General features: G+C 43.6%; 1 protein-coding gene across 2 annotated transcripts in view; it reads left to right on the forward strand.

The window, feature by feature from the left end:
* Window positions 1-14,005: 14,005 nt before the first annotated feature.
* LOC307252644 (adenylate cyclase type 6-like) overlaps window positions 14,006-27,844 on the forward strand; it is a 36,687-nt gene continuing 22,848 nt past the window's right edge. For both annotated transcript variants that reach the window (XM_080030371.1, XM_080030372.1), the window contains exons 1-3: window positions 14,006-14,132; window positions 16,439-16,638; window positions 16,756-17,650. In XM_080030371.1, the coding sequence (XP_079886497.1) occupies window positions 16,757-17,650 (894 nt within the window). In that variant the 5' untranslated portion in view covers window positions 14,006-14,132; window positions 16,439-16,638; window position 16,756. The remainder of the gene's footprint in view (window positions 14,133-16,438; window positions 16,639-16,755; window positions 17,651-27,844) is intronic.

The following is a 27,844-nucleotide window of genomic DNA, read 5'->3' on the forward strand; positions in this document are numbered from 1 at the left end:
GATTCTGCTGCCAGCCTTCTCTTCTCTCCCCCATTGCACAGAAGTGGTGGCAGAGCCCTCCTCCCCTCAGCCCGCGGTTACAGGAGGGAGAGAGAGGGTGGCGCGCTCAGACTAAGTGCTTCACGGCTGACGTTGCTGCGCTGCCTCAACAGCCATTTCCTATTCAAAATTGATGCCCTGACTGCAGCACTGGTGTGTCCACGGCAAACTGGTACAGCACAGTGGGTTTGCGTCAGCTTCCAGCCAGCCCCTCATGTAAGAAAAAGAGCTTTACTCATATTTCATGGACCGCCTCTGTCTCCTCTCCTCTCCTCTCCTCTCCTCTCCTCTCCTCTCCTCTCCTCTCCTCTCCTCTCCTCTCCTCTCCTCTCCTCTCCTCTCCTCTCCTCTCCATCATCCAAAACCCCTTCCGAGTTTTTACATAACATTCCACTCATTTGAATTCCCCACTTTACTATATCCTGCAAAAACTGACATAAGCTCAACCAAGATTGGTCGGGGCGTTTACTGTCCCACTGCAGTAAAGTATCATTTTTCACCAGGCACAGATATGTACTTCTATAAATAATACACAACAAAGACTGAGGAGTTATATAAGCCATGCTGAATGATCATAACAATAACCATGCAAGCAAATCCTGAGAGGCTACCGAGTTCATAATTGTCCACCCTCTGCCAATTAGTACCCTTATTTAGTTAACAGGTGACTGCTTCAACAGTGATAATGGCACAAACTAACACAAAGGGCGTAAAGTTAGTGGAAGGCATGGGAACGGAACGGAACGGGGAGAGGATGTGAATGGAGAAATGAAAGGAGGGGGAGAGCAATAGAGGAGGGCAGGGCCGTACGTGCCCACGTGCCTGTCTGCCCTGCACCATCCTCTTGACAGGGAGGTGATGCATGAGCCTACAGAACAGAAATGCAGCAGTGAGTCAGCAAGCAGCCATAGAGAGTCCATCAGACGTCTTAATAAGCCAGTGGAGAGATCTCTATTGTAGGATACAGCCTCATTGTTTTTATTGCAAGCCAGGGCTGCATGCCCGCTCTCCAGGTCGCCCCAGGCTGCAAGGACCCTACTTTACAACCATTATTCTGGCAGCATGCGCTCCCTCAACCCCATTCAACTTCAGTTGCTTAAGAGTGAAGTGCACTCCACCAGGGCTTTTGGCAAAAACTGTCTTAGGGCTATATTTCTACATGGCTTTCTCTAAATTGTAGGGAAGCAAGCGGGAAAGCTCTCAAACACACACACACACACACACACACACACACACACACACACACACACACACACACACACACACACACACACACACACACACACACACACACACACACACACACATTATTGTAGTTGGAGCAGATCGATGCCTCTGGATGAGGGAAGATAGGGTGACTATTTTCAACGTTAATGTTGTGCATGAAGCGGCCATTGAGTAACAGCGGGAGCTGAATGCAAACGATGGAGAGGGAGTGAAAACACAAGAAATACAAAAAAGCTAGAAACATAACGAGGGGAGCAAAGAGAAAACTAACCTGAATTACCTATTAGATTGAGTTCAAGATGGAGAGACCTTACAGTAAACAGTACACTAAGAAAAATGTAAATGTTTATGATTTTATTCGTCTGCTTTGCCATTGTTACCTTCTTTATACACTAAAACGAAGAGAGAGAGAGAGAGAGAGAGAGAGAGAGAGAGAGAGAGAGAGAGAGAGAGAGAGTGAGAGAGAGAGAGAGAGAAAGAGAGGGAGAGAAAGAGAGACAGAGACAGAGAGACAGAGAGTGAGAGAAGATAATAAAGACAAAAGGGAAAAGGTGAAAGATTGTGATGAAAATCGAGGGACCAAAAAGAAAAGAGGGGAGGCAGGAAGACAGTCAGTAGATCTGAACAATACTACCAGAGACTAACGGCAGAATATTTTATTTTTTCGTAATTTTTTGCCGTTCACTCAGTCTAAATATAGCTCTCCTTTCCTCTCCTCTTCTTCCACTCCTCCCATCACCAACTGGGGGATGGCAGAGGGGAAAGGATGGCGAAGGGAGGATTGTCAAAGTTCAGTGAGTTTTGATGAATTCCCTCAAGATAGAGCAAAGCAGATTTGAGACTGGCTCAGCTATATTCACTGATGCCAGCTCTGAAGGAGAACTAAGTGCCTACATGGACAACAAGAACCGACAGCCACAGAGGCTCGTCTCTGTTCAGTCTACAGCTTTTCATCTTTCCTCTCTCCTTCTTTCCGACACGATAATATTACTTGTAGTGTTGTTCAATCCTCCTGGTAATGTGATGCAGGAGTATTTCATTTCCTGATTCTTTTTTTAGCAAAGTTCATACAGGCCTTCATAAACAAGACAGAAGCTATTACACAACCAGGAAGATCTGAAGGTTCAATGTTGATGTGGACGATATTACGCAGGTACAGTTTGAACCTGATATAATTTTTCAACACATGATTATTCTCATCAAGGCTTGGTTATTCTTAACTAATGCTGACAGAAATGAAATGATTCAATTAAATACAGTATGAAATTGGCAAATATGTTTTAAACCAGTAAATATCTGATACAGTTTAATCAATCACAACTACGATTATGACATGCAATGCCAACCTTTAACACCTCACACTTTTTGATACTTGCTGGCACTGCTACAGACACATTATTATTTTTTTTTGCTGAGCACCGCAGAGCCGACAAGTGCAACTGCACTCTTGTGACGTAAGCAACCAAGAAGCTCTGCACCAACTTAGAACTCTGTGGCTTGCGAAATTGGCACTTTGAGGGGACAGAGTTCCCGATTTTTCCCCTTCAAATCCGGAGATTCAAGCACATGAGCTTTACCATCACCAGCCTATGTTTGCAACCTTTTGACTTGTGAGGAGGCACCTTGCAATCTGTGTACAGTGGGAAGCTGAGGCAGCATTACAGCCAGAGGTGGATCATCAAGAGCCAGAGAGAGAAGCTCTTCTGACAGTGCAACCAGAGCAGGGCAGAGTGGATCAATAGGAGAGCTATCCATATTGATACTCCATCCTGTCCCGAGCAGCTCCACCCTCCTCCTGCTCTAATGTTGCCCCAGGATACTTTCTCCCTGCCTGTAATGAGCCCTTGGCAGACTATAAATAAGCACTTCCAAGTCATTTAAAAATGCGCTACACAACTGCTTTCTCACCAAAGACTCACCAAGCCCTCACAGTAACAGAAGTCTGCATGGCGGTTTAACAATAGGGGAACATCTTGCCTCCAACTGCAAAGAGAAATGCTAGAGATGCAGCAAGGACAATGTAGTGACGTGAATCATCACGGGGTGGGTCGACAGTGAAGCTGGTGTACAGTGTACACGAGGACAAGGGGCAGGAAGCAGCGAGCTTGGCCAAGAATCTCTATCTTTCATCTGCGCTGTCGACTCGGCCTCGCCGGCTATGCTGTGCATACTTAGGCTTTCATCTCCCCCTGGGATCCCTCAACCTGACTTCACCAAACTGCTTCAAAGTGCAGAGAGGCTGGAGCTAACCCACATAGAATGTGTACCTATGGTGCAGCACAGAATGGCACAGTGCTGCTGCATCCTTCATTAAGTCAGATGTGTTTGTTGGAGGCTGACCTGATTCAGGCTCTAGGTTTGAGTCAGGCCTAATTGGTGCGTCTTAACTGGTGGGCTGAGCTAACAGAGGGAATGTCAGGCTTATCAATATGTAATGGTGCCCTACATATTCACACATTCCAGCTTTAGGAAGAAATAGGGTGTTTTCTTTCAAGTTTGAGACTTAAACATTTTCTGACGACCACATATTTGTGCGTACAAGCTGTGCATGTTACAGCCATGATTCAATTGGAGATGTTTTAAATAGAAGAATAAAGGGGACGGGGTGTCTTAGATAAGACCAGCAAAACACACAGATGTCATATGGAAAGATAAGAGAGCAGATTTCCTTACATTCTGAATTTGTTTTCATCTGTAATGAGTAAAAAAGGAATCATAAAACAATGGCAGACTTTATGAACAGGAACTCAACTAGAAGCTAAACTGGAATCTTAGGCCCTCTTAACACTGCTGGTTCATCAAATTTAATCAAGCCATTACACACTGATGTGCGCTAACACACACACACACACACACACACACACAGACACACACACACACACACACACACACACACACACACACACACACACACACACACACACACACACACACACACACACACACACACACACACACACACACACAAAGCACTTCGCTACTCACTGGACAGGCTTTTAGAGCTCTGTCTCATGCAGTATTTAATTGACCCCACACAGGAAGCCTAGCAGTCCCAAATGCACTCCTTCCCCCCACCAACAGTGAAAGCATGAACGCCTGCAAGTATGCCCACAGCTTCCCACCACTGCTCCTCTGTCACACAACTGCACTAAATGCCATTTTCTGCTTTAGTGCAACTCATACTGAATTCCCACAGAAAATGTCAGCACTGAGGGTGAGGAGTTTGGACACACATCAAATTTTGCTCAAAAACGCTCAAAAGCAGGTGAAAATCCAGCCGTGCCCAACATTGACCGCCGCATACATCAACTCAATTCCTCAAACTTTCACTCAAAGTGACAGGTGCAGAGTTGAAAGGTTTTTCCAGCTTCCACAAAGTAAACGTACATCTTTTATCACCACCAAATCAGCTGATATTCAAGAAGCACGTACTGATCTGTTCCCCGGGTTATTGAGGCTATCAATGCAATTCGCAGCAGAGATTCGATACAAAAGAGATAGCGGCGTACTTACTCAGTTAGAGGTGGGAGAGCACACTCCCCGTCACTTTGCACGTTCTCTCTGCTAGTCAGTCATGGTGTGCTCTCTCTCTTGGGTAACACTGAAGTGTACTGTGGCGTGCTAGTAGGCAGCCTATGCCTCTCTCTTTCTCTACACACCCCTCCTCTCTTATTCTCCACCACTCTCAGTACACAAGCCTCAGCTACGTCACCAAGGCTCTCTCTGCTCTGCATATCATCCTTCCCACCTTCCCCGCCGCTCTCCTATCATCCCTTCTTCTCTACCTCGCCCGTCCAATGGGACTCTGTATCGCAGCCTCTGTCACCACAGATGTGCTGTTATGTTGGATGGGAATGTATCTTACAGCAATGTTCAGGTTCATGAAATCTCTTGCCACTGTCATCTTAATCTAAAATCGGACAAAAGGTTTAATTTTTTTTTTAAATGAGTCATGAAGTATCATCATCATTCTAGTCTCTTCTTGTGAACCTCACGTACACTAAAAAGACAAAAGTATGTGGACACCTGAATAATACACCCATGTGTGATTGTTGATAGTCGTAATTATCTTGCATCAAATCTCTGCTGCAAATTCTAATTCCAAAACCATCAATACGCTGCCTCCAGCATTTCAAAAGGTTTTCTGCAAGATTTTGCAACCTGGCTGTCCTGATTGGCTCCCATTCAGCCACAGGAGCATTTGTGAGGTCATGCGCTGATAGTGGTAGAAGGCCTGGATCCCAATTGGCCTTCCATTCATCCCAAAAAAGTGTTTGAGTTCCCTCTATTGGAACAAACATATCAAGTCGCAGAACATGTATACACACACAAGTAAGTGGACGGGGGTATCGACAACCATGTTTTGTAACACACACGAACACAAATCCCAAGGGTGAAAATCGGCCATTTCTACAGTCCCATCACATAGTTTTTTCAGCCACTGTGGATTTCAACATGTCAAAAGCCAAAAGTTTAGAGACAGGAGAAAGTGTTGTGGTGGTAAGGGGATATGGGAGCCATGTGAGTTGTCACTGTTCGACATGTGGAGGAGTCCCCAGTGCAGCCCTGTGTTCACTGAGTGTGTACTGTAAATGTCATGGCTGGCTGTACTCTGACACATGCTCAGCTACTCACACAAGTGAAGACGTGGATGTGGGAGGTTTTTGTTTTCAATCTATACAAACCAACCAAGCATGTCAAGAGAAGAAGGGTGCATCTGCGTCATGCGTTCATTTGTCTCGACAAAGATACATACAGTGCATCGAAAGACAGATTAATCTCATCTGACATCATAACAAAATTACCATGGGTGATAAAAAAAAATCTCCAGCAAACTTGAGATTCATGATTCTTTCCAGTTGCAGGAACAGTGAGGCAGACAAGGGAGGGGAAAAAGGAGAGATGGAGGTGGCATCCATTTCGGATTCTGCATGAGCAGAAGATGTGAATAAAACATGAATGAATGAAGGTTTGAAAGTTAAACTCCACGGTGCATTGCGCTGAGTTGGAGACAGGCAGAAGAAGGAGAGAGAGAGAGAGAGAAGCTTTAGGAACTGCACCCAAGCATTGAGTGCAAATGTCTGTGAGTCTGTCCCGTATGAAGCGCCTCTGTGGGCTGAGCTGCGGCTGGTGCATTATGGATGAGGGGCTATTTTAAGGCACCAGGGATGCTGCGTTTTGATTTTTGAGTGGAGGGAGATGACACCTGGTTTCTGCCAAATCCTTTCATGAGGTTTGTACAGTAGTTGATGGGTTCAGACGTGCAGGTATACAGCTTCTGTTCCAACACAGGCCTGATCCTGTTTGAAGTGCGCACACCGAGAGGATGGAGGAGGTAAACAGACTCTTGGGATGCCAGTGAAGTGCAGGGGAGAGTGTCACTAATCAGCTCACACGCACGCACGCACGCACACACACACACGCACACACACACACACACACACACACACACACACACACACACACACACACACACACACACACACACACACACACACACACACACAGTGTACCTTACTGATTTCCTCAAAATAAAAGACATAAGTCTGCAATAAAAAACATTTAGTATGAGGAACTGTTACATATTTGTCCTCTGATGATCATAAATAACATATAACAGCAGACCAGACCCTCACTGCAAAGAACTTTTTTTTTCATATAGTTTAACTTAATGCCTTTGTCGGGGTACACTCACTCAGGAGCAGCTGGCGTCGTAAAAACACTACCGCTTTTGTCCAAAGGGGCCGCTAGAATGAACACAAACTGACAGTTCCTTGTGGCCACTTTAAGCTGTATTAAAAGAAGAGTGAAATGATGATGGTGTTGACGTAAAATGCAAAGATTTGCACCTGTCAGTGTTCAACACTCAACACTGTTAAATCGCACTGTATCAACAACAAACAATCATTCTCCACACTATTGCCAGTAAGACAAATTAAATAGCTACATGATGCTCCGAATTCCAATCTCTGAGTTATTGTTCGTATGCCAAAACAGGGTTCGACATAACGTATAGCCCGATGGCCCGGGGCCAGTAAAATCATAGTCTTAGACGAGCGTTAAACTTATGCTGCATATTTTGCACTGCATTGTTTTTTATCAATAGTTTGAAAAAATAGTCCCACGCCGGACTCTTATGTGAAGCTGACACTTCATGGATAAGTGACACTCACAGCAGCGCGCTCACGACCAGACGTGAACTCGTACACGGTGAAATCTCCCATTTAAAAAAACGGCATAACCCACTGATTTTCGGATTTCTATTCTATTTTTAAAGTCAACTTGAGCGCAAGTGGAAAACCGGTCATTCGGTCGACACATTCACATCCCTAATGCATATAGAGAAAGTAATAAAAACAGCCTACCACACCACAAAGAATGATCAGACCTTCATCTCTTATTTTTTTTTAATGTTGGAACATGACTTCTGCAGCCTATTCATTAAACTGCCCAAATTCAAGAATAAAAACAATCATCAAACTACTGGACTTTAAAATACTGGCCCACTCTTTCAACATACTTTAAGTTGTAGGCTTCAAATTCAATATGTTTGCCTGATTTTATATTATGTGTAGGCCTATGAGCAATATCAACATTTCATATAATTAACTAAAAGAAAAATAACCAAATCTAAAGGGAACATCTATACTGTTACAGTATAGATATTCCCTTTAGATATGGTTATTTTTCTAATACAGGTATTAAAATTATTGACACTAAATTATGAAGAAAAAAAAGTGTGTGCAGGGCCAGTGAAAATATACAAGGGGCAAGTAAAACACGGATCCACTGGCCCGGCGGGCCAGTAGGAAAAAAAAGTTATGTTGAACCCTGCAAAAGCTTAAATTGGATTAATTCAATAACAAATAACAACTGCCCCGTGACCCTGCTCTTATCATCTTAGATCTATCAAAGAGGACCTTTTCCCAGGTGTAACTGACTGGCATGAAAGTCAACCTCATATGTTTTGACTTTTCCAAACACCTTGAACACAGTCCAGACTCTCTGGGTGAGAAACAAGCTCAAAGCGATGCAGATGGACTCCAGGTGTCATGGATCAATGATTATTTCAATAATAAATGTATATCTATCTATCTATCTATCTATCTATCTATCTATCTATCTATCTATCTATCTATCTATCTATCTATCTATCTATCTATCTATCTATCTATCACTGTCTGTCTGTCTGTCTGTCTGTCTGTCTGTCTGTCTGTCTATCACATACCAGAAATGTGTGTTCTGTTTATCTTCCATAAATCAATTTTCCAGGAAAGAGTGTCATTGAAACATTTGGGTTACAAAATAAGTCAGGATGTATGAGCTAAAGACTGCCAAAACATCAGCCATTGTAGCAACAAAGACGAAACAACCTGAATACTAAAAAAAGATGTGGCTCTTTTTTATTTTATTACATTTTCCTAGGTCGTGGTATAGAAATGTGCGTACTCTATTCACCAGCTTAACATTTGTAAAGCTATCAGGGTTAAGATACTGATTGATGTATTGTAGATGAATATGATTAGACCATGTGCAGGCATATTGCAATATAATTACAACTGTTACATCATCAATTGGCAGTGCACACATTTTTACAGAGGGAACTCCCACTCTAAAATGTCCCTACTAATATTTAGTTTATTCCGATATCATATCCACTCACCTTATCTGACAGTGGCATTAAAACTCTTTCTTTGTCAATATAATGTTTTCCTGCTTATCAGTGTGAAGCCAACTAAAGAAGTATGTTGCAGTAAGACTATAAAAAGGCCATAAACCTCATAAGCAGACGAGCAGAATATAAGTATAATTTCTTCTTACGTGTAGGCGACTTTAAGTTGCCTAATAGGAGACTTGTGATGACAAGGGATTGATTCGTCTCGTTTGTAGGCTATCAGAAATAATGGAATGAGAATGTTTTTCTCGATCAAATATGTTTAAAAGACACTCTTGACTGCGTGTGCAGGATGAGTATTATAGTCTAAATGCAATTACAGTCGCCTGTCCTTGAGCAAATTTAATTAAGACTAATAATAACTGATAAGGGGCGAGAGTGAGAAGACGACCCATGGTGCTGGGAGATTGTTTCATCTGTTGCTTCAGCTGACCAATTTTTATATATTTATTTTGGTCCAGACGTTAATCATGAACATATTTTTAAAAAATGTCCCCATACCCCCTGGTCCGAGCTCATTTTCCCTACATTTCTGCTGGCAGAATGACAGAGCCATTGCACACGCCGAGACTCCAATTCTCCGAAGTGAAAGATTTCCCAGTGAGGTCAGACTGTCTAATTTAATCATCGGCATCCCAACATGGACCTGTGTCTACCTTGGCTGCTTGTTGATGATACCTGAAGGACGGTACCGCAATAAAGCGGCTCACACGACGCAGGCAGCTTCACTACGATAGAGGATCGGTCTATATCTCGCCGAAGGAATCCCAAAGAGGAGGAAAACTGAACATGACCCACCTCGTTGATCAGGAAGACGCTTGAATTGGTTAGGGACATCCGCAGCTAACCGGGATCTCGGTCACCTTAGCACCAAACTTAGGTAGGGGAGGGGGAAAGAGAAGCCACCGTTGTTACAGTAAAAAAAAAAACGTCAATTAGCTACAGGCAGAGCACCGTGCCTCGTCCAAACATTTTCTCAACACCAGAGTAAAAAAAAAAAAAAAAAAAAAAACGGCTCGGCTACTGCTCAGTCTCATTTGGACTTGCGCTGTAAATCCCCAGTTAGTAGGTTCAAGGCATGATCAATGACTGTAGGCCTACACAAAGCCATACGAATGGACACACAGATGGATAGATTACAGCTTTCTTTATAAATTATGCAAGACCTGCACTTTTCACACAGCCCCAGTCCCCGAGAAATTCTGCACCTTTTTTTCTTTTTCTTTTTTCTCTCCGGATTTCTATTTTTGTGCATTTCAATATGTGAAGATCATCTGTGATTTGGCATTAGCGAAAACACGTCTACTTATCGTTGGATTTAACTGTAGGGTTTTTTCTTCCTCAGAATGAGGCTCAATATGTCCTCGAGCGAGAATGTGGACCCTCGAGCTCAATGTTCAGCAGGATTTATTTGCTGAGCAATAAATTAATGACATTCTATATCTTTTATTTTATCTCCTGTTAAAATGTCATTAATTACACATCCAGAAGAAAATGAAGTATGTGTTCCACATTGCTACATACATAGTATATTATTACATAATCATGAGAATCTAAGAGGGTCAAATATTTCCTTTTGCTGCACTTGTGAACTTTCAAAAGGTTTGTCTGGTTGGGAGGCTGTGTTTTAAAGGAAGGAGATGTCTTGTGTTTTGCTGGCTGTAGATATCCAGGCAGGGATGAGATTGGATGTGGGTCGTCTCAGTTTTCAATGATCCAGCACTTTGGCCCCCTCTCATCCTGTAAACGCCTTCCATTTACTTCCATTTGCATAGCCAAATCTATAGATATATAGATACAGGTATACCGCTCCAGTCAGGTAGCTCATAATGTCAATGTCAAATAGACGAGGGACACACACACACACACACACACACACACACACACACCAGTGTTAATTTTGGCAGCAAATTCTGATTTAGTCTTAGTCTTTTGAATATCACACCATTTAGTCTTTGTCCTATTCTAGTCATCTAAAATCTTTTAGTCTTAGTCTAGTCTTAGTCTACTAAATATAAGCAGATTTTAGTTTGACTAAATCTGCAGCGGACTTCGTCGACTAAGTGTTTTTTTCTTCATTGAATGGTATTAAGTTTTGAATATGCAATACATACACAGATTTAATGGTTGTAATACAAAACATGTATTCTATTTCATTAGTAATAATCTCACATAAAATCAGTGTACCTGACTGGATAGGGGGGAGGGGGGCTTTAAGAGCCTTTGCCCGGGGGTCCATTATCTCATGATCTGTCTATGAACCAACTGGATTGCACAATCGTTTTTCTTTTTGCGGGGAGCATGCACAAGCATTATTTATTAAAAAAAAGAAAATTAAGAAAATATTTTAAAAAAGTGGGGGGCCCCACACTAGGTCTTGAAAGGGGCCCCGAGATTGTTAAGGCCGCCCCTGGGCAGCAGCAGCAGCACGCAGTTGAGGTGCTGATACATTTGAGCAACTGCGCCTTCCTTTAAGCAACACTGCTGCCGTTGTGTGTTCGGACTTCTTTTGCATCAAAGCCTTTTAGATAATACAATTAGAGGTTTTAATTGAACGCTGTCCATGCATCGGAGTTGATTGTAACTTAAAAACAGAAACTAACGGATGGAGGCGGCAGTTTCACATGGCTCTGTGTATTCAAACTCGAGACAGAGCCTACTACAAACAGATCGCGGAACTTAGCCGTTCCCCTAGACATCGTTAACGGGCAGGATATCCCTGACTATCATTTTTGTCCATCATACCGCAGAGTTTTTCAGCACAACGGCTCACTCCACCCGCTCACACCTGCGCGGTCTCCCGTCGATTTTCACCGAAACAGGGTTGCATTCGCTGCTTTGCACTGATTGGATTTCTTCCCAACTTGTCCCACAGAAAGAGTAGTTCTGATTGGATCTCTTCTCCATTCGTCCCGCCCTAACAGTTTCGTCTAGTTCCTATTCGTAGACTATAGTGTCAGTTAAATTAGTCTCAGTCTTCGTCATCTCATCTGCCTTTTTATTTAGTTTTTATTTAGTTTACGTCCGTGAAAAAGGTTCGTAGACGAATATTTTTCGTCATAGTCTTAGTCTACGAAATTAACACTGACACACACACACACACACACACACACACACACACACACACACACACACACACACACACACACACACACACACACACACACACACACACACACACACAGGGCCACAGTAGGTACAGATAAATCAGACTGAAGCTGGTGATAAACAGCTTCATCTAGGAGAAGCACAAACACAGTTGACATCTGTCATAACAAAATAATGCTCTAGCACACAGGTGTTACGGATAAACTTTCCCACTTCAGCTGACAAATGTGAAAATATATTTTTAACATACATCAGTAGTTTCAACATACAGTACATCAGTGAAGCTGGAGCATCCAAGTGAAGCAACACACATAATTTGACATGAGACATTTTAGAGTAAAGGGCTACATTCACTGAATTAAACTGCCTGAATACGGGACACAGAGACCACACAGCCCATGAGGACGAAGAAAAAATAAACGTATTGTAGTGTTGCAAATCAATCAGCACGTTATGCTCATATAAGATATATGGTGAGAAAGTGCAGACACGACACACACACACACACACACACACACACACACACACACACACACACACACACACACACACACACACACACACACACACACACACACACACACACACACACACACACACACACACACACACACACACACACACACACACACACACACACAAACCTCTCTCTATCGAAGTTATAGTAATTGTGCTTTCTGCTACCGATTGGGTGAGATGGTTGATGACCAATGGCGCCTCCTGCTGGACAAACAAGGTTGGCAAAATAATATTCACATTATTTATTCACGCATATTTAAATTTGCTTTATCTCAATAACTCACAGTACTAATCCTTCTCAGGGCATATACAATACTGTAAGTACTTCAAGTGCAACAACTGTATTTTCAGCAGCTAACACTTCTGTTCACACATTGTAGCCCAATTCAATTCCTCAAGTGCATTATTTTTATTTGTATTGCTTTTAGTGTAAATTCCATGTGTATTTATTTGGCTCTAGTACGTAGTGACCGTTGAATTTCCCACTAAGGGAATATCATAATTAGGTTGTTATAGTAGTATAAAGTGTAGTAGCCTATATGACCATACTGTAGACTGCTGCAAATACTATGGCAAAGAACGTTCTAGGCTAACTCTATATTATATTATAAAGCTGATTGTTATGCAGCGTATAGTGTAACAACTGAGTGTGCTTTAATGTTTAATGTTCCCAGTTGGATTATCCAGGGTGTGTGGTTGTTTTAAAGGGTGTATAGAGTCAACAGATCCTTCTGTGTCAACAACAGTGAGCCTACTGGTTTACAGATTAAAGTTAATGGTGTAATAGGCTGCTCACTGGCTTGTTTTGCTGCCTTTAAACCCGGCACTGTTTTTCCCGTTGATTTACTATTAATTTTCAAATGAACAGAAACACTTAATAAAAACAATGTAGAGCATAGTTTCAGTACAACTTTGGGAAGCCTTTGCAGTGATTACAAACACACACTAGGTGGTGCTATGACGCCGTCTTACTTATGATGTTTCACACTGCTTGACTTCCATAGGCTAGTGTTTCCTGGCGGATAAAAATAGAAAAGCCTGTGTTTCTTATCTGTGTGTGTTGTTTTGTGATTTGTTTATAATATATATCGGATGACATCGCGTGGGCTGATGTGAACGTCGGGAGGAGGGGGTAACATTGCAGCAGAGTAGGGGACAGGCGTGCGGAGACACACACTGGACTGGTGCCACCTCTAGGGGGACTCCTATGTTCACGGATGGGAATGCAGCTTGCGCGAGGGTGTGTGTGTGTGTGTGTGTGTGTGTGTGTGTGTGTGTGTGTGTGTGTGTGTGTGTGTGTGTGTGTGTGTGTGTGTGTGTGTGTGTGTGTGTGTGTGTCGAGAGAGAGAGAGAGAGAGAGAGACGGGGGAATGTACTGTAGCTCTGGCTGGGAAGAGCCAGAGGTTGTCCGGCCAATTTCGCAGTTGTCCCCTGCGTCCCTCTGAACGGACAGACGCGCATCCGACAGCGTGTGACGGCGACCACGTGAAGGCTGAACGCGGGGCTAAAAACAGGATCTCCACTGCGGCGTTACACTTTCCTCCTGTAACAAGGATGTCCAACGGTAAGTAGGCTACACTGCCCCTATTAAGATTTCCCGCGGCAGTGTTGGGCAACTGCTCTGAAAAATGTTAATGCGTTGCAGGCCGGTTAAACTGAAATGCACTAAGAGGATACGGCAGTCGGAAAAACACGCGACAGCTGACTTGTAGTCCTACTATAGTGTTTTGCTGTGATGGTTGCGACGGCGGCGTAGAGGAGCCTAACTGTTCTGCAGGACCTTCAGCTACATAGCCTATTAAAGCATGGGTCCAAAAGCAGGCACAGGCAATTATTGATTTAAAAAAATATATATATTTCACGTGAAGCCACGATTCTGAGGCACATCGGCTTTTTTTCTTTTTACAGTTGGCACATTGGCCCACAGCATTTCCCCCCTTTCCCCTCTCGTCCAGTGACCTGTTTGGAGTCTAAACATAATGACGTACACGTTTCTATTGAGGGAGACAGGCCCAGTGTGTAGCCTTATCTAGACCCCCCTTCGCACACTAGTCCTGCGAGCTGGACCGCACATCCATTCGATATCAGCTGAGATCCACTGCCAAGGCTGAAGTTGTCTGACGGAATGTTTTGCTCCTGATAAGTTGGCAAAGGCGTCGATGTGTGTAGACTCGAGCTGCACTTTATTTTCCCTCGGCAGCACACATACTCCATGCTGACTTTAGTCTATCCAGTCGTATTGCTACAGTGTCTGTCTCCATGTGTGTGTTGTGGTTTGGAAAGGCTTCATGTGAAACATGGAGAGCTGTCGACTTCGCCTGTAGTCTACTTGGAGCGTCCTGTTATGTAACGCGCTTCGGCCGATCGCCTGCATCCAAACAGCCTCGGCCTACACGTGTAATTGCTAAATATGTTGTATATTTTTAGCAATGGTCTGACAGGAGGTCTGCTGGTCAGTGTCATGTGAAAGAAAATGAAGGCGTTATCAGTGTCTCTACTGAAATGTAAGTGAAAGCATCACCACGGTCTTAATTTGTAAAGCAACGCAGGTCGGCTGACTCAATAAGCAGCCCGTGGTACAGATGGCACAGATTATATTTATATTCAATGGCAGATGCATGCAAGTACAGATTTTGCATTGCATAATAGCCGCATGCCGCTGCCTGACCTGTCGTTAATGTATCAAAAGTGAGTCTAGGACTAAGGTTATTCATGCAGGAATTAAGCCTGGTAGCTCAGAGCAGGAGGTGAAATACTAGGCTACATATTTGCATTCATTCCCATAGTAGGTCATATGCTAAAATTGATGCCCTCAGCATGAAATGTCATGCTGACTTTGGTCTAGTTTGTAACGGTCGGGATTGGTTTTACTAGATTATTATCATAGGGAGTTTGATTCATCATAGCCCCCGAGGAAAGGGGTTTGCAAGCATGAAACCATTTCTAAAGGTGGTATCTTTATTTTAATTGAACAAAAATGCAAAACGCACACTTTGGGGAGAGAAACTCATTTTCAAACTGCTGTTGGTTGTAAACATGGACATATGTGCAGCAGCTCACATGCACTCTTTCCACTGTTTGTCTCAGCTCTCTGTCAGCCTGGCAGAGATTTGCTTATTAAGTTTAGAGGTTAGCAGTGTCCTTGACATGTGCTGCCAGAAGCCAGCTACAGTGAGTCATCAAAGCTAATGGGGGAAGCATGGACAATTTAATCTGGACTGGAGAGCTCTTGATCTCTGATGGTGCCCACTCAGTAGGCTTTTGTTGTCAAATGGAGCACAGCCACCCCTGCCCACTCAAGATGTAGGGGCAGATTGCACTGATGGAGCGTAGCAGAGAGCTGTCCATCAAACACAGTTGTTAGTCTCTTCTAAAAGCCCCCTGTGGTATATGTTCAAAATTCCTGCATTCAGCAGAGATATTTGTTGAAATAGGACAGTGTTTAACTTTCTGTTTGATGGCGATGTTGACCAGTGGCACCTGCTGCATGAGGTAACAATTGGACGAGAAAGTGCTTGTCACAGTCCGGTGTTTTGAAAACAAAACTGCAAATCATTCCCATGGATATGCTGTCCCAGGCTGGTGGGGGAAGGTGATGATTTAGAGTGGAGCGGGCAAGCCACTTACTGGATATAATTTCCTCATTACCGCTATTGACTGTCAAACTTTCTTCCAGAGAATAGTACACAAAACACGCCCACGTAAACACGTAAATAAACACAGTCACCCCATCAACAGATGCGAGGCAACAAATGTTTTCATTTATGTTTATGTGTCCATAATTATCCTGATCCTTAGGTGATAATTCCTCAGGCAGTGTTTGCTCAACAACACCATGTGAATTGTTTGTTTGTTTGTTTGTTTTTGCAGGAAAACAGGTGGTCTGTAGAGGCACTGGGTGGTGTACAAGGCTGACACACTGACTGTTTCTACAAAAGAAGGACAGTTCAAATGGAGACACACCTCTGATGCCTCTGGCTAGCCTGAGCTCATGGTGTGTGCTTGCTGGGATAAACTAGTGGCCCTGGCCAAAGAGCACAGTGTTGCTACACACAATACAGCCCACACAGGTGAGAGGATCCTCCGTTCTAAACTGTCTTTCAAACACATGACATTACATCCAGCATTGTGTAATGTTGCGTTTTTGCTCCTGTATGTTCCGTTAACGTGCCTGTGTTTTAATTCAGGATGTCGTGGGGCCGAGGCCTCTTCGTAGGCAGAGTGGATGAGAGAAAGACGGCATGGGGAGAGCGCAACGGCAAAAAGAGGAAGGACAGTTCGTCACTGTGCAACCCACACTACATGAGCTGCCTGAGGGACTCTGAGGACCTGGAGCTCCCTGATGAGTCCCCCCAGCACTACCACTGCGGAGCAGGCACCAGCGGGGGTAACTTTGGCTTGCGCTGTGGCTGGCAGGAGGATCACTATGGGAAGAGGATTGGTGGCGGCGGGGATCTGGGTCCAAAGGCTGTGGACCTGGGCTTTGAAGACGGGGAGCTGAAAGGCAGGAAAGAGGAGGAATTAGGGGAATCAGAAGAGGGCAGCTGCAGGACAATGACTGCGGCGGACTGCTGGATGCGCACCATGTGGGTATTCCAATCCAAGAAATTCCAGTCCGCCAAGCTGGAGCGTCTCTACCAGCGCTACTTCTTCAGGCTCAACCAGAGCTCTCTGACTATGCTGATGGGGGTGCTGGTGGTAGTGTGTGGGGTCTTGCTGGTCTTTCAGTGTATCCACACCACCCCGGACAAGGCCTACGCCTCAGTGCTCTCTGTGGCTATGGTCGTCTTCCTCTGTATGATGGTGCTGTGCAACCGCAACGGCTTCCATCAGGACTATATGTGGATTGTGAGCTACCTGGTGATCGTCGTGCTGCTGGTAGTGCAGATTTTCGGGGTGGTGATGGTGAAACCCCCAAGTGCCTCTGAGGGCATCTGGTCCACCGTCTTCTTCATCTACATCATCTACACACTGCTGCCGGTCCGAATGAGAGCTGCTGTGGTCAGTGGAACTGTGATGTCCATCATACACTTAGTGACTGCCTGGCAGCTCAACCAAGATTACAAATTCGTTTTCAAACAGGTAAGTGAGAGCAGGACTACTACAGAACAATAAATTGAGTCAGATTTTTTTTTTTTTAAATACGTTTGTTTGGTTTAGGTGTCGGCGACATGAATATTATTCTGTTGTGGCGAGTAAAGACGGGAGTCGGAGGCGGAGTGTCAAAAGACGGAGCTAACTGCTTTAATGACTTTAATACACTTGTCGAGTAACAACAACAGAGCAGACATGTCAACTCCTGCTAGTCTCCACACGCCAACAACACAAAACAGGAAATTCCCCCAGTATAACAGTTCCCCCCGGAACTTCAGTTCCATAGGTGAATTATGTAAGATCACTACACAAGCCCCCCCAGAATTCACCCATAGTCAAAGTCCCCGCGCCGGAAAGGCACGATGGCCCGGCCGCGACTAGAACGAGTAGCAGGGGCCGAAGAGGGGAGTGGCAGGGGCCGAAGAGGGGAGTGGCAGGGGCCGAAGAGGGGAGGGGCGCCGTGGGTGCGGCAGGACCAACACTCGCGGTCGCAGCGACTGCTGCACCGCTGGCCACAGGAGCGCCGGCCACAGGAGCGCTGGTAACAGGAGCGTTGGTTACAGGAGCGCTGGTAACAGGAGCGTCGGTTACAGGAGCGCTGGTAACAGGAGCGTTGGTTACAGGAGCGCTGGTAACAGGAGCGTTGGTTACAGGAGCGCTGGTAACAGGAGCGTTGGTTACAGGAGCGCTGGTAACAGGAGCGTTGGTTACAGGAGCGCTGGCAACGGGAGCGTCGGTTACGGGAGCGCTGGTAACGGGAGCGTCGGTTACGGGAGCGCTGGTAACGGGAGCGTTGTCTAGGCGGCGGTAGTCTCCACATGGGCGCCAGCCGCCATCCTGCTTCGGAACCATGTGGAGTGGCGAGGACCACGGACTGTCGGAACGGCGAATGAAGCCCAGGCGCTCCATGTTGGCGAATTCAGCCTTAGCAACCGCCAGCCTCTCCGGAGCGAGCCGTCGGGCCCTGGCATGGACGGGGGGCCCTTTCGTCTCAATATGGTGCTCCACACCGTGTTTCGTCGACGTGGACGAGAAGGTTGGTTGCAGCAGGGTAGAGAACTCTCTGAGCAGCCGCTGGTACTTGTCACCCTCAGAGAGCGAGCTAGAAAGGCCGTCGTATGTCCCCTCATCGCAGACACGTGCGAACGAGGAGAAGGTCAATGCGTCATGCTGTTGCGATCGATATTCAAATCAGTCTCGGAAACTTCAGCGGGACTGACGTCAGGGTCACCAATGTGGCGAGTAAAGACGGGAGTCGGAGGCGGAGTGTCAAAAGACGGAGCTAACTGCTTTAATGACTTTAATACACTTGTCGAGTAACAACAACAGAGCAGACATGTCAACTCCTGCTAGTCTCCACACGCCAACAACACAAAACAGGAAATTCCCCCAGTATAACAGTTCCCCCCGGAACTTCAGTTCCATAGGTGAATTATGTAAGATCACTACACTGTCACAATTGTGATATCAAGATCTAAAAGTGAGTAAAACTGGATTAAGATTAACCCATTAATCGACAGGGAATGAATCAAAAACTATTTTATATATTTCATCTTTCGATTTATAATAATAATGATAATTGATATTATTTATATAGCGCTATTTTGGAGGTGACTCAAAGACATTATTGTTATTGATTTATTGTTATTAAAGGGATAGTTTGGAATTTTGGACATAGGGCCTGATTCCCAAGTTAGCCTAAGTGTTCTTTATCATTGGAGACAGTTTTCAACACATTTCATTCAGTCCTTCTAGTTGCAGAGTTTGCTCGTGCTAGGCTAGCGCACAGGATTGGGGTCTAATTAGCCTGCTACTAAAACAGTTTTACCAACTCCACAGTACCCCCGAGGCCAATCAATCATAACGCCAGACTATAGATGTAAATGTCTGTGTTAATAGAATAATGTTAGAAATAAAACCAACCTTGCATATTGCATTTTGAGGGGCTTGCTGTGTCACAGCAGCAGCGTTATATTCCTGGTAGTAGGCTTCGGTAGCGGCGGACTGATATTAGCTAGGTTACAGGCTCTATAATAGTTTGTTTATCTCTGCCGCTGTCATTGCTACAGACGCAGAGTACAGTGCACGAAGGAATTTTATTAGCCTATTCAATTAACAAGATATGGCCACGTTTAAAGGACTTAGCGATGCGTCTGCTTTTGAAGACGATTATGAGGAATTTGTTGTATCCGACACTAATCTCCACTAACGTTGTCATCAATCTGTCAGTAGGCTAACATTATGAAAGGGGCCAGCTTTATTAGCTAGTGTAGCCTACCAAAAGTTATTACCTGTTCATCACTGGCTGTTTGTGCATCTGAAAAGACGGATGGCACCGCTTTCGTTTTCAGTGATTTATTGGTCTTTAGATTGCAGGGGTTTCTCGAAGTCATCCGGTCTGAAATTATCGTTACAAATACTCCGTTTGCGAACAGTTTCCACCGGTGTTTTTATGTCCAAACCAGCAACAACAAGCCACTGGAAATTGGTGGAAACTTTGTGCTGCACATCGATAGGGTTTATTTTTACAATTCCTAAATGCACACTGAACCACTGTGTTGCCTAGTCCTTTGTTTCCGCTTCTGTCCCACGCTGCTCTGTTTACTTTCTGCTGTAGTGATTCGGTTACACAACTAGCCGGAGCAAAGTAAAATTCCGCTGCTGCTGAGAAAGTAGTCCCTCAAAATGCGATGATTCATGCGATACGAGGTCCTCGTATCGCATGAAAGCACGGTTGGTTTTATTTCTAACATTATTCTATCAACACAAACATTTACATCGATAGTCTAGCGTTATAATTGATAAGCCTCGGGTGTACTGTGGAATGGGTAAGACTGTTTTAGTAGCAGGCTAATTAGACCCCAATCCTGTGCGCTAGCCTAGCACGAGCAAACTCTGCAACTAGAAGGACTGAATGAAATGTGTTGAAAATGATAAAGAACACTTAGGCTAACTTGGGAATCAGGCCCCATGTCCAAAATTCCAAACTATCCCTTTAAAGTCACAAAGTCACATTTCTGCAGCTATGTGGGTAAAAATATGACCATTTCTCGATTTCTGTTTCAAATATTTTCTAACTTAAATCTTAGAGGTCTCCTTGGACTCTGGGAAGTAGTTTTGGATAATTTGTAAATGTCTGTAAATTTCAGATTTTCTTCGCACTACATTAAAAGTGAAGTAAGCGGTTTATTTAGGTTAATATAAGTGTAAAATCACTCTTTATTCATACAGTGATCACATACGTAATGTGCGCGTTTCATAAACCCGATCTCTCAGTCAGCTGCTTTGCATGTAATCGGCAAATAAACGTATTGGAGTATCCCGAAATTTGTATCCAATCAGAAGAGAGAACGCTACTTTTATAGATACTCGTCTCACTGATATAGTATACACTCCATGGTCTCACTGCCGGTGCACGCCAGAGCAACAGATGGGTGAATGTGTATGCGCCTACAATGGCGGAGCAGGTAAAAATCCTTCCCTGTTTTGATGGTTTTTATCATGTTTTATCACACTTATGGATCTGAGATGATGCTAGATAACTTGCTGCTTGAAGACCGCAGTGCATTTATGTGGTGACGTAGGGACGAGCGAGGGGACTGCTAACTGCAGTAACTGACAGGAAGTTAGCTAAAAGAACCATTCGGCTTGCAGCACCTTTAACAGAACACTAATCGCTGATGAAAATGATAGTAAGTTGCTGCCCCAAAGAAGATATTGTAGATGTTCTGAGAAGTTCAGCTGAATTTTTTTTTACAGATGAAATAATATAGGAATATTAAATCAAGTTAAATCATCACATTGATGCAGAAAAAATCCTATATTGCAGCTTTCCTTCTCATTGATTAACAACAGTGCACGCTGTGGTATCGTACAGCCAGAGATATACAGACGGACACCTCAGTATGAATGATTTGACACAATATCTGTGGGTAGACAAATAATTGAGCCACTCTGCTGAAGCTGCTGAAGCCTCATCAGTTTTTCCTGACCTTTTACAATGCATTTTTGAATAAAATGAGGACTGTGGATTTATTTTCCCTGTCACACTGAACTTACATTAGCTAGCATGTACAGGAGGAACAATGAAAGTGGCCAATTATTAATTTCTTTACTGTACAATTGGGCATGTGAGAATTGTTTTAGGGTAGACTCTAAAAAATGTGAATTTATCATTTAATAGTTGTAGTGATAGCCATTATATTCACACTTTCAATCGGTGAATTTAATACTGTTTTTCTTGGCAAAATGATATTCTTGATGGGCCTTTTTGATTCAAGCTAAACAACAACCATCTCTGAGAATCAAAGGGAACATTTATATTCACACGAAAACAGGACACATTTCTCAGACTCCCGGTAGCGATGGCCCACTATTATCACCATTCAATTGAGCACAATGTTTTTACTGTATTCACAAGTGGAAACGCCCTACTTTCTCTTCCCATCAATATAGGCCAAACGTTGTACAGACTCCTCAACCACTTTGCCATGTCAAAGGTGCCGTACTAAAAGTAGATGGTGCTGCTAGATCTCGGCAGCTTTTCAAATGAGATTTTTAATGAGCCCATGTTTTGTGCTGTAGGGCAGCTATTGGCAACTCTGTTGGGGTTTGTGGAAGGTCATCTGGGTTGAATGAGCCCGTTTATCTGCAATGTGGAGAAATATCACGATAATGTAGCATGGTGCCATTCAGGCCGCAATTCCCTAAAACAAGGCGGCTATTGTAGTAAAATGAAACGGGGTGGGGTGGGATACTCGGGATTGCGCAATCATTTTCAATAGAAAACAGAATCATAACTTCTTCGTATTGGCAGCTTTGGAAAAAATATAAACGGAATCTGACATTTTTAAGGGCCTTTCAACCATTGGGAAATATATCTTTATTACTTTTGTCGGCTTTTTGTTTTTGTATGTGCTGTTGGATCTTAATGTTTAATGTGTTTGTCATAATAAGATGAACTCTGTATTAGATCGTACTATTAAAACAAGGGTACTTGTACGTGGTTTTGTGCATGCTGGTTCACTCACTGTCACCCTACATAGCCCCCTGAGACACCTCAGTACACAAGTTATGTGCACACTTACCATATCTGTTTTATTATATGGTATGTAACACATGTATTCCACAATGTTCCTGCAATTTAACAAGTGCCTGGGTGAACCTGCAAATAAAAGCTGGTTTTCATTTGTTCAGTTTTCTTTGGGAAGTGTTGGTGTCCCTTGGTGGCCTACATGCTGTTTCAGGAGATCTTCTCCCTCTTACAACAATGAAAGAATCACAATACAAACGTATTCATTTCTACCTTAAGAAAGTATTTGGCGTGACAAAAAGAATTCTGGCACAAACAACTCCAAAAACACATGTTTTTGGACTCTGTAGGACAATCGTTTGTCTACCAACCCTTGCTATTAAGCAACTAGATGAACGTGGATCCACTCCGAATGAGGCAATATTGACATAACTCTACTGGTCCAGTGAGCTTGAGTGTTAAGTGCCCATTCCCAAGACTAGACAGGGTGACTACGTTCACACTGGTCTGTTGCCTCCATGTACTTTAGCCGTGGCTGGATGCATTGGTTTTCTGATGATGAACTGCTGCCCTGCCTGAGGGCTTGGAACCCCTCAACATAGTGTGTTCCAGTTTTCAGAGCAATCGTTACACAAACACGCACACTGACACTATGACAGGCTCATTGGCTTTTGATAGATATGGACAGAAGGTTTACTTGGATTTGTTTTAATACTGTAAGCAACCCAATCGCGTTTATCTGTATGTAAAACTTTTTTTAAATTAGTAGGGATTTCAGGACTATTTATTTGTCCTCCGCAGCAAAGTGTTTCATGTAGTCAGCCCTCAGTCTCAACAGATATTTCCAAGTAGTTGTATGAAAACAGAAGGACTCCATTCAGCCTGTCACACCGTCAGTATCGTACATGTGAAGTGGCTCCATGGCGTCACATGGACCAGACTCCCTGATCTGGGAAAGCTGGTCTCTTCTTCTGGGACCTCATCATCCGCCGGCCCCTCTCTGTGTCCCGTCCTTGTTTGTCCCCTTATTTGTATTTCCCTGTGGAGACGTCAATGCAGGATCAGAGCTGAGACGATGGGAGACCGATAAAGGCGGGGACAAAGGGGGTCTTTGTGAGGGACTTCCACAGTGAAGTGGGCGTGGGGGGGTGAGGGGGGTGGGTGGAGTTACAGTAACAAGACAGAGAGTGAAATAATGCTGGGGCTGAAGTACTGGGCTGTAAAAGAGCTGCCAGTCTCTTCCCCCTTTCTCCTCTCTCCATGCTCCTCCATATTTATCTTCAAGTTATAGTCATAACTTCATCCCCCCCCTCCCCCCGTCAGATGAGTGGCTTTTTTTTTTCACAACGGGCGAACAATCACCATGAGTAACACTGTTTCCAGCAATATAAAGTGACACAGCTGACGTTCATTTGAACTATATCTTACGCTATAGGAACAGGCCTCAGAGAGGGACCTCGTTCATTCTTTTGGGTGGTGTCTCGACCTTCATGTCTTCAGACTGAATACTCAGACCTAGCAGAAAGTTATTGAACTCTTGTGGTGCACTCTGGACTTTAAGTGGTAGAAGTAACATCAGTCTAATGAAGCTGCCAATTTCAACTAGGTTTGGCAGGAAATTGTTGACAGGTGTGCTTCACAGAACACCTTCAACAAGAAGAACCTTTTTCCTAGTCTTTGGTCTTTGCCTCCAATTTTTAAACTGGACCAACATGGCAGCTCTTCTATTATCTCTTGGATAATGGTTTCTTTGTGAAAACGGCTTCCCTGTTTTCACTCCCAAAACGCAAAATTACTTTTTCCCATTGAATCACTGTGAAGTGGATGACAAAACCTGACTGCCAAGTGAGTCAAGTTGTTGGAAACTCTATGAATGTTTTCTTAGGCTGGAGTCCCTCCGGTGCTGTAACTTGGCCATGCGAGGGTCAATTCATTATTTCCTCGTTCTCACTTCTGCTTACTGGGCTTTTGTGCTCTTCATCCCTTTAAATGCACTTGTTTTAAATAGTCTGCTGCAAAGCTGTTTGACCTCCAAGTTTTGACAGTTGCCTGATTACCAGCAGTCTTTTGCTTAGAAGAAGCAAATTCCTCTTTTTATTCTTTTGGTGACGTAAACATCTTGTTGTTGTGATTGGTTTGATGACTTTTTTGCTATTTGGCAATAATGAACACTATAGTCAAATCTTTGATCCAGCACTTAAATGCAGCACACAAAGCCAGCGGCTCAGTCTTGTATTTAGCATTTTGTAAGAGTGCAATGACCTAATGGAATATCCTGTCACCTGAGTTAGGATTTCTGAGCGCTCAGTATGTAGCTGGGTATCCGAAACATAGGAGCCAGTGTATACGCACGCACACGTGCACACACACAGTGCCACTCAGAGTGCTTCCGTGGGAGAGACCACCTGTTCCTCATGTTGTTGTTATGTCACTTTCTCTTGTTGGTAGACAAGGCGACGACTTACTTTGACACGACTGGCATTAGGAGCCGCGCTGAGCAGTTTTGCTTTGATATATATATTTCCCTTACTTAAGTATGAACAGCTGATTGTCCATACGCTTGTATGTCTTAAGGGGGATTACGTGACTTAGAGTGCCATTGTTTGGTGCTGAGAATTTGTAACCAGCCGGTGTGCAAGATGTCATACATGGATTAACCAGGAACTAAACAGAAGTTGCCCTTTTTTTGTATGTGCAGCGGGATATATTTGGATAACCAAATTACAAATGGAGTCCTCTGAGGTTGTGCTATTGACAGGTGGGTCAAGAAGAGAGTGAAGTCTCGAAAAAAGGTGCATCATGTCTTTGCTTTTGTTATTGTGTGCTGAGCCGGCACTAAAGGAAAAACCTGTTCGTTTGGCAGATTGTTTTGGGGTCAACAGATGTAGGATTAGTGGAAACATAATGATCCCTCTGCTTACCACTGGTGAAAAAGATACCAATCAATGAAATGTCACAGGCATGGCGGAGGCATGCATAAAGCATTTAGGACAGAACATTGGTGTTATGCAAGAAAAGCCTGAAAGCAACCACACATGCTACCATAACCTTTATGCAATTATTTATGATGTTTGCCTGGGAAGCATGACAAGAGCTGTATCTAATACTCACATGTACCCTCACCCTCTGACAGATACTGAAACTAAAAGAAAATGTACCTTGTTGGTTCTATATACACTGTAAAATATTATCACTGAATGTTCATACATACATTTATACTTTTTAGTTTTTTTATCTGATTATACTGGCTTATTTGTAGGGCTGTGCATCTGTTTGGCCAAGTTTTGGTTTTGATAACTAAAACGTTTGATTTCTTAAGAATCAGCAACAAAAAAGAATTTTGCCTAAATACAAAAAAAAAAAAATCTGTCTAAGCTTAAATAACGATGAACAGAAAAATTATAACAATGTTTTCACTTCCAACATTTAATACTTGACACATTCAATACTTTTGCTCAGCACTCAATAAGTATTTAAGTTTGATACCCAGCTCTAGTTACATCGAGAGAATCTGGTGTCCAGTGTGCACACATTTAGTACACCCACATACAAACACAGGCCATGAGAAGTGGAGTGTGTGATCTGTGTCTGTCTGTGTGGTTTAGAGCAGCTCACTTGGCTGCTATCAAATGGTGGGAACCCATCATCAGGTACTGTGGGTGCCAAACAATGCACTGTCTCAAATAATAGATCTCCCCCCTCCATCCTTTACTCCTAACTCCGTCCCCCCTCAGAGAGAGAGAGAGAGAGAGTGCTTGTGAATCCATTTATTGTATTACAACAAGAGGCAATGATACAAACCCGGATAACTTCCACCACCATGGGTGGGAGCAATTAGGATTAGCGATAATGCAAAATATTGCTCTTGAAATACAAGTAGTGATAAAGCAAATAATAGCCTGCCTAATAATAGCTGTGAGTCGGGGATGAGGCAGTGCAGGCTTCTAATAACAGCTCATGGTTTACTAACAACTTGGCTCTCCACAAAAGTAAATACAGGGATTTAAGGCTGAACCTCTATGGCAAACAGCCAAGAGATGTATATTATGAATCCATTAGTGGTGTTAAATGTTGATCTGTGTGGTATGCATGCCTCTGGGCTTTTAGGGGCAGTTTTACTCTGGATCCCGTTGAGCGTAGTGCACCCTGTCCCAGCACTGGTGGCTAGAAGTTGAATGCCTCTCTGTCGAAGGCCACCATCTCACTAGCCTACTGCCTTGTTATCCCACTACCCCGGTTAAAATTACACAATTAAAAACACTCACAACCTATGTCAGGCTGGCGCGAGAATGCATTACTTGAGGTGTTACTGTAATTAAGAAACATGTTGACTGTCAGCGTACAAACACATTCCATCCAATAAAATGCACAACAAATTGAACGGCACATATTTTCTGCCAGAGACCATATAGACCCTCTTTAACCCACTCAGCCACTTTGACGTTTACCTGAGGAGCGTGTTAGATGAAAAGAGCGGACCGTCTTAGTGACTTTGTCCACTCAGTCTTGGCAGTTTCTCTGTGTTATGGTTAAGTTTTAAAGCATAGAGCCGAACAGTGTGTCTCTTTCACATTTTCAGTAAATGATGTCACATACAAAAACAAGACCCTGGTTCCATGATGTAATTTCACACTGTCAAACTTCAGAGGAGGTTGCTCTGTCTGTGTTGCGCCTTCACAGGATCTGAAAGAACTGGTCCTGACAGAAAGCTCAAAAAGTTTGTTAAGTTTATTAGCTCTCTGCTCTCTGTGGCAGAAAGAGGTCACAAGCACATATTCATGTTGTAAAGATGAGCCATAGCTGAATCATATTTCCGAGAGTTTGGTATGTATAGCCTTAAAGGGTTGAGCAGAGATGATCAGGACATCAGACAGATAAAAGGGTCAAAAGATTAAGCAATATTCATTAGCAGTTAAATTTTTCAGATTTCAAACCATGTGCTGACACTCAAAAAATCATACTTTCAATCTGGTGAAACGCTGCTGTTGTATCGTAGTCCAACCTATTAATTACTATCTATGAGTCCAACAAACATGTACAGTGTGGAGTTTTCCCAAAGTTGGCCTGGGAGGCGGCTGTTTAAACTATAACCTGTTGTTCTTGTACCGGTATTGATCTGTATGCTTTGTAGTAAAAGTCAATATTGTGCA

This window comes from Ammodytes marinus, assembly GCF_949987685.1.
Source record: "Ammodytes marinus genome assembly, chromosome: 7".
Lineage (NCBI taxonomy): Eukaryota > Metazoa > Chordata > Actinopteri > Uranoscopiformes > Ammodytidae > Ammodytes > Ammodytes marinus.